Source organism: Bombina bombina, chromosome 6, assembly GCF_027579735.1.
Source record: "Bombina bombina isolate aBomBom1 chromosome 6, aBomBom1.pri, whole genome shotgun sequence".
Classification (NCBI taxonomy): Eukaryota; Metazoa; Chordata; class Amphibia; order Anura; family Bombinatoridae; genus Bombina; species Bombina bombina.
Window position 1 is genome coordinate 316446408 of NC_069504.1, and position 12751 is coordinate 316459158.

The 12751-nt window shown below is 35.0% G+C and overlaps 1 protein-coding gene across 1 annotated transcript in view; it reads right to left on the minus strand.

Annotated features, from left to right (window-relative positions):
• Positions 1 to 12751, minus strand: part of PTPRQ (protein tyrosine phosphatase receptor type Q) — a 538955-nt gene that overhangs the window by 154162 nt on the left and 372042 nt on the right. The window contains 2 exon segments of the mRNA XM_053719240.1: positions 6684 to 6805; positions 11998 to 12324. Of these exon segments, the coding sequence (XP_053575215.1) occupies positions 6684 to 6805; positions 11998 to 12324 (449 nt within the window).

Genomic DNA, 12751 nt, shown 5'->3' on the forward strand with positions numbered 1-12751 from the left:
GGTGATCGTATGAAGAGGACGCTCCACGCCGGATGTCTTCAAGGATGGGCCCGCGCCGCCAGGATGAAGATAGAAGACACCAACGGGATGAAGATAGAAGATGCCGTCTGGATGAAGATAGAAGACGCCTCCAGGATGAATGAAGACCTCGCCACCTCGCCGGACTTCAGAAACTGTAAGTGGATCATCGGAGGTTAGTATTAGGTTTTTTTAAAACATTTTTGGGAGGGTTTTTTTTAGATTAGGGTTTAGACTTTTTTAAAAGAGCTAAATGCCCTTTTCAGGGCAATGCAAAAGAGCTAAATGCCCTTTTAAGGGCAATGCCCATACAAATGCCCTTTTCAGGGCAATGGGTAGCTTAGGTTTTTGTTAGAGTTAGTTTTTTTATTTTGGGGGGTTAGTTAGGTGGTGAGTTTTACTGTTGGGGGGGTCTTTGTATTTTTTTACAGGTAACAGAGCTAATTTATTTAGGGCAATGCCCTACAAAAGGCCCTTTTAAGGGCTATTGGTAGTTTATTATAGACTGGGGATTTTTTTATTTTGGGGGGCTTTTTATTTTTATAGGGCTATTAGATTAGGCGTAATTGGTTTTATTTTGGATAATGTTGTTTGTTATTTTTTGTAATTTACTGTTTGTTATTTATTTTAATTTAGTGTTTGTTGTTTTTTTGTAATTTTAGAATTACATTTTCTTAGTAGTGTTAGGTTTTTTAATGTGTAATTTAGTTTATTTAATTGGTAGTTATTTTAAGTTTAGTATAATAGTTATGTTAGATTAATTGTTAAATTAAACTTAGTTTTTTTTTATTTCACAGGTAAATTTTTATTTATTTTAAGATAGGGATATTGTAATTTTAAATTAAAGTTAGGAGGTTGATAGGTTTAGGGGTTAATAGTTTAATTTAGTTTTTTGCGATGAGGGGGGCTGGCGGTTTCGGGGTTAATAGGTTTATTTAGTGGGGGTGATGTGGGAGGCCAGAGGTTTACAGGTTAATAACTTTATTTAGTGGCAGCAATGTTGAGGAGCGGCGGAATAAGGGTTAATAGCTTTATTATAGTGTCGTGTTGTTGGGGTGTGGGGTGTGGGGGAATAGAGGTTAATAACTTTATTATAGTAGCGGCAATGTCGCGGAGCAGTGGAATAGGGGTTAATAACTTATTAGTGGTGGCGATGCTGGATGCTGGAGTTAAAGGGACAGTTCACCCCAAAAAATGTCCCCCCTTTAAATTGTTCCCAATGATTCGTTTTAGCTGTTGGAGTGTTTTAAATTGTTTACAAGTAGCTCCTTTACCCCTATTTTGGCATTTGAAATAGCTGATTTACCCACTGGTATCCCAACCTATTCTGAAAGTTTCTATACTGGAGTACAGGCTATTGAATAGCCTAAGTAAACACAGCCAGCAGAAGAGATTTCACTCTCTGTGGGGGCCGGATAGTTAAGTAATAAAATGATCATTTTTCATTGTTCTCTCTATGTATTGAGCTTTAGTTTTCTAGACAAATATAAGATAAGGGAGCAAGTCTGTGTACATAAAAGGTGATAACATAATGAGATATATTACCTGAAACTCCACCCATTGTAATAGGCTGTGGTTCAAAAGCACAAAACCAGCTACTTCATATACACAAATAAACCGAAAAATGCAATTTCTCATAAATTTTATACTCTGCATCTGGTATAACAAGTCATTGAAAATACATTCATATAAAAACTATTTTACAGTGTACTGTCCCTTTAATAACTTTATTTCCGTGTCGGCGATGTCGGGAGAGGCGGATTAGGGGTGTTTAGGCTTGCGGTTTAAACGTATAGTTTTTTTCCTCATAGACATCAATGGGGTTGCGTTACAGAGCTTTTCATTCCGCGCTTCAGGTGTTAGTTTTTTTCTAACATGCTCTCCCCATTGATGTCTATGTGGAAAGTGTGCACAAGCACGTATTTTCAGCCCTTGGATTTTGTGCGGTATGGAGCTTATCACCACCATATCGCACGGACAAGGAAACTTTTTTGTAATGGCAGCTCTATGGAGGGTGAAATAACTTGCGTTCGTTTCGCACCCTTTATAGCGCAAAACTTGTAATCAAGGTGATAGTGAGCTAAAAGGTACAATTAAATATTATCATAGTGATCTATTAAATTCTAAAGTTCCCTTATGAAGGTATACAGCATTTATGTAAAATACTAAAAAGCAAAATTGAATTTTTACAATAGGGATGTATATTATTTTGCATTGAGTCCAAACTTCTGGTTGAACTGAATTGAGTATCTGACACAAGCAAATGAACTTCAATTAGATATTGTTTACAGTTCATTTTGATTGGTATCTGGTGTAGTAAAATACTCATATGAACATGGAATAATTATTCTGTTCATTTAGACCTTTAGGATGTACACTATCCATAAGGTAAATCCATCTTGTCTCTGCTTTCAATAGTGCGTTCTCAAGGTCTCCTCCTCTTAATCCCAATGACACTTTTTTGTATGCCATAGCATTTTAGCTCTGATGTTTTGGATTGATGATGTCTGAAAAAATGTAAAGCTACGGATGTAATTTTTAACTTTAGCCAGATCCTTGGGAGCATTACGGATATTTTGGAGGTGTTCCATGATTCTGGTATGTAATTTCCTTGTTGTCATACCAATATAGTATATAGCTATGACAACAATGTCAAATTCATGTGTGGATATGGATTACATCTGCTTTTATTCGAACACTGATCGGTGATAGGTCCTCCGGTCAAGCAATGACATTACTACAAGCCTTGTGTCAATCTAACCTTGAATTGCTCTGATTGGGTTAGGATTGAAGAAGGGCGGAGCAAAGGTAACAAACACCCGCAGATGCCGGCGCATGTCACCTTTTGAGAAAGATGTAATTCAAACGGCGAAACATATCAAGGGAGGGTTGTTGAATGTCCAACATCTTATCTTTTTAAGTTAGCAATAGGATTCAATGCTAATACTTACTTAAAATAATTTTTCCAAACCTGCACTTGGTAAAATTGTAAGAGTTAATATTTCACTTTATAGCGGAACACCATTACAGCAGTCACGCTATACATTATTATTTTAAAGTGGAACCATACAAACAGGGTGAGTTATACAATAAAATACTCGCTACAATAGAGCTAAAATTATTTGGGAAATTGTGGTGTATTAAACTATGTAACGATAGAATCCATCTTTATTTAAAGCACATTACTTAAAGAATCATATCCCCACGGTGTGCACATAGAATAACTTGAATAATTAATGGGTTAGAGCCTGCCAATATACATGCAGGCAGCCATTACTACAGATCACGCCAAGAAAAAATGTGCAATAATATAACCGAAGTAACCATAAACTGATCTAGTCACTTATTTCATTCGCTCCCAACAGATTACTAGTAGACACAGTGGTGCACAGCGACAAAGTATGATATTGATTTTGTGCTAACAAGTAATAAAAATAAACAGATTCGGAACATATTAGGAGACCAAAAGCCAACTAATAAAGGATATCAACATGATAAAACTTAAGTGGTTAAAATAATATCTGTTCAAAATTATTTTGTGACAAACCCATATGTGATTATTTTTTACCTAGATATATTAACGCTAAGTATAGCTACTTAACGATACTCCATCATTTAAAGGTTGAAGTATACATATATGGTGATGTGTATACCAATTTATGTTGAAATAATAAGATCGGTATACTATATTCAATCACGCACCAGTGAAATCAACTGATACTGAGGGCAAAGCAAATAATAAGACCTCATCACATTTGCACTTGTATACATATTTTATGTGATTTCTAAAACTACTTAAATAACGCAGTAATGTCTTTTACTGTATTTACGCAATTTTGAGCTTTACACAAAAAGAATTCAACCACTCAAAATTAAACAGCAATATCGCAACATTCACGACTCAGAAACTCTAGTTTACTAGTTTAGAATTACTCTATGAACAGATATAATGTTGAACATTAACATATAATGATACATACTATTTGCCTGAAGTGTGTGCACTGTCTTTACGTCAGTGTTTATATGACACTTTGATCTCTACATTCAAATCCAACTGGTTTATACCATACAAGTGCATACAGAATTGTTCAACAATAAACAATATAATTGACGCCCAACCTGGATCATTTTTTGGTCCCAACGGGAACACTACACCACACTATTACCAAGATAGAGTATCCAGATAAAACTGTGAAAGGCTTTATGTTGATCAACCCTTCATCCTAAATTTATTAAGTTTCAGGAATCACAGTTTATCCCATATTTACTCAGTTTTGGGAAATTACACTGATACCTTCCCAAAGTGATCACCTAACCACCTGCAGTACCTCCACATAATTGTGATCATGCAAGTTTGAATCCTATTTGTGTTTTTAACTTCACACATTTTATTGTATTATTTATAATTGTATTAAAAGTTATGTTTTAAACCAATACCAAACTCATTATTCCTCATAACAGGATGTCCTTAATATAAGGGGAGACGGAAGGGCTTTCCAAGTGCATCTTTTTTAGTCAAACTCTCTGTTTTGACCCCACTGTACAATTAGATTTATGCATAATGCTTCTCAGGAGATTCATTGCATTTATATTTTTATGTAAACAAAAAAAGAGATAGCTATTGGTTTGCCATGTTTCAAGAATCAATTATAGGGTAGATGCTACGTTTAAGAAATGTCTAACAGGGATTAAGTGAGTGGAAGTTTTGCCACTGAGTTGGTGGAAAATGAGGACTGAAAGAGGATAATTAGAGAGTAAAACAAAACCTCAGATGGAAGGATAAACTAAAGGGTGTAAAAGTGATTATGTGATCTTGGGGGATGGTTGCTGGCTGTAAGGAGGCAATTAAACAAGGAATGTGCTTAGGGATTTGTGAAAAGATATTTAAAAATGCATTAAAGAAAATTATGTAGAGCGATATAAGATTTTGTCAATTATATAAAAATGTTATGTTAAGCAGCAAAAATGACAGAAGAATATTAGGCGGAAAATGGAAATAACTGGTGTGGTTGTATTACAGTCATGGAAGAACCTATGTTGCAGTCAATTTGGGTGAAGAATTGTAAGCTGCATGAGAAATCTAAACAAGTTAATGCCGGCCAAGGCACATAAGAAAGATTCCGCTCGATTTGTAGTTGTAAAACTCCATAAATATTATGATGAATTAATGGCACCAGGAAGGGTCAGTGCATCAGAACTCAGTTACCATTTTTTACATATTATAATCATCTTCTCATATGTTCTACTGCAAGCTGCCCAGCAAAATGAACTTGTCCTTTAGGTTTTTGTAGAAAAACAGATGTTGAAAGAACATTGTAGATTACAGTTATGGATGCGTTAATATTCTGCTCTTACACGTCATTTGACTACACATGCTTTCAGGACTAGAAGGAAATGTTATTAAATAGCTGTGAATTTTGTGAGTCATATTGCAAATGCTTGTCAAGATTTTCTTAAAGGGACAGTTTATTCCAAATTGTTTGTTGTTTAAAAAGATAGATAAACCCATTTCCCAGCTTTGCACAACCAACATTCTTAAATTAATATACTTTATAACATTTAAACCTCTAAATCTCTGCCTGTCTCTAAGCCCATGCAGGCTGCCTTTATCTCATGCATATATATAGCTTTTCACAAATATACAATACTAGTTAATGTGTGCCCTATAGAAAACATTGTGCCCACTCTCATGGAGTTATTCATGAGTCAGCTCTAATTGTCTAAAATGCAATTATGTAAATAGCACTGAGATAATGGGGCAGTCTGCAGAGGTTTAGATGCAAGGTTATCAAAGAGGTAAAAAGTATATTAATATAACCATGTTGGTTATGCAAAACTGGGGAATGGGTAATAAAGGGAATTATCTATCTTATTAAACAATAACAATTTAGAGTAGACTGTTCCTTTAAGAGTAAATAAACCAAAAGGATGCAGTATGCTAGAGAGGCATATAAACATGATGGAGAAACGAAAAAGAGCTGGTGGTGCAACAGACAAGTAGCCTGAGAAAATAATGTAATGCTGAAATATTGACACTGGAAGCAGTTTGTAACATGAATACCACTGCTCATCGTGATTATGTGTTTACCAACCCATGCAGAAACTTTTGAATTGAGGAAGTTACACCAATGAATATGAGAAGTGTTTTTTCAAAAACTTTATTATTATTATTATTATTATTTTTTATTGTTTAAAAAAAGATAGATAATCTTTTTATTACCCATTCCCCAGTTTAGCCTCTGCAGACTGCCCTCCTACTTCAGATCTTTTGACAGACTTGCATTTTAGCTAAATCAGTGCTGACTCCACAGAGTGAGCACAATGCTATTTATATGGCACACATGGACTAGAGCTGACTAGCTGTCAAAAACTTTCAAAACTTACTAAGATAAGAGACAGCCTTTCAAGGGCTTAGAGAATAGCATATGCACCTACCTAGGTTTAGTTTTCAACTAAGAATACCAAGAGCACAAAGCAAATTTGATGACAAAAACAAAATTGGAAATTTGTTTAAAATTGCATGCCTTATCTGACTCCTGAATGTTTACATTTTGACTAGAGTGTACCTTTAATGTCCCAGACAAATTTCTATATTTAGATTACCAAGCAATACACATGCACATCCAGTAAATCCGACAGTAGTTTTGAAATATAAATGTACTTACTGAAGAAACATTAATTATGAAGGATGTTGGGCCTGTGATGATTGTGGGTTCATCCCAGCTTATATTAATGCTATAAGGGGATGTGGCTCTCACTGTCACATTTTCTGGAGGTCCATCTGCAGCTGTTCAAAACATCAAATAGCAAATTAATAATTTATTCATTTTTGCAATTTACATAAAGTACGCTTACTTTAAAAGGCAAGTAGACATAGGTTAGTTTGTTAGGAATAATTGATAAGCACTCCACTAAAGTTGGTAGAAAGTCGTGGCCACTGGAAATAAAATGATATATTATACATTATAACATTTGAGAGGGAAAAAAAAATCTATTTATAGAGTTTATTTTCAAGGTGTCTACAGTGATACTATTTTGATAATTTCTATAATCCAGACACGCTGGTCATGTTTACTCGGCAGTTTTTACTTTAAAACCACTGACACACATTTAGTTAAAGCGTACTAGAGATAAAGCAGTAACTGCTGTTTGTTTTATTGGCATAAGGTCAGACTACATTTTCTAATTGCATATAACACATTTTGATTTACTTTTTTCATCAAACGGCTATGCTTTCCATGCCCTTTAAACAGAGTGCTATATCTGTATATCAGCCTCTTTGGACACCACGGGTCCTTTACATGGCAGAGAACAAAGTAAGTAAAAAATCTGTTTAGCTCTGATAACAGAGGATATTTAGGCTACTAAACAATCATTTGCATTTTCATTAAGTCCATATTGAATTATTACTACTTGTCGTCAGTTTAGACATTTATCTATAAGAATATCAGCATAGTAATAAAATAATAACATGTAAATGAAAATTCTAGTCAAAACTGAAATAAGAATAAGCATCGGTTCCAAAGAGCCACTGCTGAGACACAATCAACTTTTACTAGAAGAATTCTGGGTAATATAAGTATATTGCAAAAATGCTTCTATTAAATTTTGACTAGAATGTCCCTTTAAGAAAGACTAAAATATGTAAAAGACAGAAAAAAGTACATTTTGATTCTGCTTTTACAATAATTTTGAGAAGGGTATCATATAACTCCATTTGATTAAAACAGCTTACTAACTATGGATGAACCATCTTTTTTCTCTCCTAATCCAATCACTTCCGTTCTACAGGTTTCTACAATAATGCATTTTCTGTAACTAACAACCATCATTTCCTGATTAACATGCCTCTATCCTTGCAAGGGAATGTGGGTCTTATGCAGGTCAGGGTCATCCTTGCCATCCATCTGTGTTCTGATACTAAGGTAGCTGTAAAGTGCTCTCAGCAGAAAATCTGGATAACCCATCATTTAGGTTTAATACTTGGAATGAAACACAGGAAATCAAGCTTGCTATAACTCAAGAGTATAGAACTGAATGACTTTCTTAAGTAAACATCTTGGTTAAAGCTGTGATTGTCTTTTCTGCATTTTTAAATCTTTCCATGTATACCAGATTAATCAAATTGACATTGACACAAGGATAATACGAATTAATGTATCTCGTGGCCACTATCTTTCTGATGCATTTTTATAAGCTCTACAACAGCATGAAGCTGCAATACACTGGTCTAGCTTCACTGAGTATTTCAACATTCTACAGAAAGAAACATTCTCAAATTCTTTAACTACAAAGTGGGTTTACTTAGGAATTGCAGATTGTTTTTGTTTTACACAATTTCGAATCAGGAAACAGTGATCTATCTATTGATCTATCTATTTATCTATCTATCTATCTATCTATCTATCTATCTATCTATCTATCAACTGTCAGTGTTAGTAACCCAATGATTCAGATAAAAAAAACAACCAGTATTGTATTGCTTAGGAATAAAAAAATGTAATCGTATGACTTTATGTCATTCTATGTGTCTCTATCCCTGTTTTATTAAAGTGGTTATTTCCATTTTCAGAGCTATACAATAATTTTATGAGATCCATCTCCCCACCTTACTATATCACTTTGTGTCATTTTTTTAAGCCCTTCTCTGTTCCATTCCAATTTATTGCAAGAGCCATGTGAAAACAGTTAGGTCTTCAATACATAACTGGAAACTCTGGTTAAAGATGTGAAAAACTAGAGAAACAGGCGGCTTGCAGGCTTTTCAGCCGGATTTTCAGAGTCGATTTCACAGGTCTTCAAGCAAAAGATACATGGATGGTCAAGACCAAAGTAAAACATAATGGCTAATGTATTCAATATTAATGATATCTAATGTTCTAATACAATTTTTTCATAAAAGTGAAAATTAAGCTTTCATGGTTCAGAACCAGCATTGGTCCCCAAACTTTTTCCAGCCTCTGCCTCTTTGGTTCCAATAAACTCACCATAAGCACCCTTATCTTATCCTGTAAATATTACTCAGAATATAAGTACACAACCCCTATTAAATATAGTAAATACTTGAAAAACATTCACAAACGACTGTGTGCAAAGCTACTCAGACAGGCACAACAGGCCTTTTTTGACCATAAATAATAAAATGACAACTAGGGGCTCCATTATATATGTGGTGTCACCCGCAAAAGCCGGTGCCAACGGTTTTTATGCGATTGTGGTATTACATATACGGCGCAGCATATAAATGCGGAACGTATATTTCACCCGTCGGCCACTATTTTTTCTCCCATAAGCTAACATAGAATCGTGTCGCAAATAGGTATCACATATTCAGCGCAAGGACTTGCGCAGCGAAAATTGAAAAATGTTACTCCATTTTCACCTTGCCACACATAGGCAGGCGCAGCAAGCCTTGCCCTGAGTATGTGAGCACTGTAACTCCCTGAAAATAGTAACTAACACCTAACGCATGTGCAATATCTATACCTGTAAACCGCAATCCCCCACCGCAATAACTAATAAAGTATATTAATCCGCCATCAAACCCACATCGGAACTAATAATAAAAATATTAACCCCTAAACTGACAACCCCCCACAACGCAATATGCCTAATTAAACTTTTAACCCCTAATCCACAATTCACCCACATCACGATCTACCTAATAAAAGTATTTACCCCTAAATCTGCCAACCCCAACATCGCAAACTACCTATTAAAACTATTAACCCCTAATCCGCCATTAACCCACAAAGCAATAAACCTATTAAATTATTAACCCCTAATCCGCCAAACCCCAACAACGCAATGATGCTAATAAATCTATTAACCCTTTAACTGCCAAACCCCACAACACAAATAACTAATCACTAAGCCCCCTAACCTAACACCCCCTAAATTAACCCATTACATAAATTAAAATAAAACTAAAATTACAGTTAAAATAAAAAACCTAACATTATTTTAAAAATAAAAAAACTGTTTAAATTAAGCTAACATTACAGAAAATAAAAAAGTCTAACATTACAGAAAATAGAAAACAAAATGATCAAAAATAAAAAAATTATACCTAACCCCTATGAAAATAAAAACACCCCCTAATCTAATACTAAACTACCAATAGCCCTTAAAAGGGCCTTTTGTAGGGCAGTGCCCTAAATTAAACAGCTCTTTTCCTTAAAAAAAAATACTAAGTCCCCCCTCTAACAGTAAAACCCCCACCCCCAAAAATATAAAAACCTAACACTAAAAAAACCTTAACTACCCATTGCCCTTAAAGGGGCATTTGTATGGGCTTTGTCCTTAAAAGGACAATCAGCTCTTTTACTGCCCTTAAAAGGGCTTACAGCTCTTTTAAGAGTGCCCATAACCCTAATCTAAAAAATATATATATATATTTTTTTTTAAAAACGCCTAACTAACCCCCAGATAGGTACTCACTGTTCCTGAAGTCCGGCAGTGAAGTCTTCTTCCAAGCGGCGACTGGTTCCTGAAGTCCGGCAGTGAAGTCTTCTTCCAATCGGCAAGCTCTTCTATCTTCATCCAGGACTGCGGAACTGAAGACCGCGACCGCAGAGCCATGGTGCATGGAGGATCCTCTTCTTACGATCACCGCTGTACACTGAATAGCAAATTTAAGGTATGCAATTAAAAATGGCGTCCCTTGAATTCCTATTGGCTGATTTGATTCTTCAAATTCAAATCAGCCAATAGGATGAGAGCTACTGAAATCATATTAACTGTTCAAATCAGCCAATAGGATTTCAGTAGCTGTCATCCTATTGGCTGATTTGAATTTGAAGAATAAAATCAGCCAATAGGAATTCAAGGGACGCCATTTTTAATCGCGTACCTTGAATTTACTATTCAGTGTATGGCGGTGAACGTATGAAGGGGATCCTCCACGCTCCGCGGTCGCCAGTCTTCAGTTCCACGGCCGCCGGTCTTCAGTTCCGCGGTCCTGGATGAAGATAGAAGAGGTCCCCACTTGGAAGAAGACTTCATTGCCGGACTTGAGAAACCGGTCGCCGCTTGGAAGAAGACTTCATCGCCGGACTTCAGGAACCGTGAGTACCTATCTGGGGGTTAGAGTTAAGCTTTTTTTTTATTTTTTTAAATATTTTTAAGATTAGGGTTATAGGCACTCTTAAAAGAGCTAAATGCCCTTTAAGGGCAATGCCCATACAAATGCCCATTTAGTGGCAATGGGTAGTTTGGGTTTTTTTAGTGTTAGTTTTTTTTTTATTTTGGGGGGTTTGGTGGGTGGGGGGGTTTTACTGTTAGAGGGGGGAAAAGAGCTGTTTAACTTAGGGCACTGCCCTACAAAAGGCCTTTTTAAGGGCTATTGGTAGTTTAGTATTACATTAGGGGGTGTTTTTATTTTGGGGGGCTTTTTTATTTTCATAGGGATTAGGTATAATTTTTTTATTTTTGATAATTTTTTTATTTTCTGTAGTTTTAGCTTTTTTATTTTCTGTAGTTTTATCTTAATTTAAACGTATTTTTTTAGCGACTCCAGAAATTTGTATTTACGCTCATTTCTAGACATCGCTAGTTTATCCGACTTACGACACTTTATGAACTGCCAGCGGGGTTTATGTAATACCCCATTATGCAAGGTGAAATTACAGGTGGCGCGGTCTTCAGCATTTGTGCTGAAGCCCGCGCTGTATATATGTAATCTCGCCCTTCATCAGCAGATAGAGTTCCTGTTTCAGTACAGAAAGTATCAATCTATAATACAAAGTTAACAAGAGGTTGTTTAATTCAGAGCGTCCAATAGAACATTGCTGTCATATAATTAATTAATATTAATAAATTATAATTAATTAATAATGTTATTATAAGAAATAATAAGTTAATCAAATAAAGTGTAAATCAAATTATAATATAAGTCCATACTTATTTTTGTTAGTTTTAAATAAGTGACATGTTAGGAATGTTATCTTCTGAGATTTATAAGAGCTTTTTTCCACTTACGACCAGAGGAGGTCTGAACGTGAAACCAGGCGGAAGGAATACTATAGCCAGCACTCGAACTGGCAGAAATTTGAATTCTATACCATCTGAATTTCTTTAATCCATATATTGTTTTCTCAGCATTTTTTCCATCTTCAAATGAGTAAAGATCCTGAGTAATCTCAATACATTTAGGGTGATCCCAATCACTGCATTTAGTAGCAAGAAGTTGTAGAGTAATTTTGTAGTTTCTTAAATAACCATTTATAATTTCTGGTTTACTCCATCCTAATGTTATACTTGTAGAATCAATACTTTTAAAAGTGACATCTCTTGGAACACTAGGAACTGAAAGGGAGACATGCGGATTAATTAAAGTGCAATATTATAACTGTATAATAGATACCTGAGAAGGAAAACCTATGAATATATTAATAGGTTGTATATCACAACATTTTACCATTCCATTTTTTGTCTGATATACTTACTATATATTATTACTATCGATACAGTTAAATGTCACCCAGACAAATAATCACCACACAACATATGCTTGGCTTATAACTAAACTTGGTAAACACCATAAGCATTAGTAAAACTGACATATTGTGGTTAAAGAGACAGTAAAGTCAAAATTAAACTTTCATGATTTAGATAGAGCATGACATTTTAAACAACTTTGCAATTTACTTCTATGATCTAATTTGCTTCTATTCTAGGTATCCTTCTAGGTAGGCTCAGTACCCACAATACACTACTGGGAGATAGCTTTTGA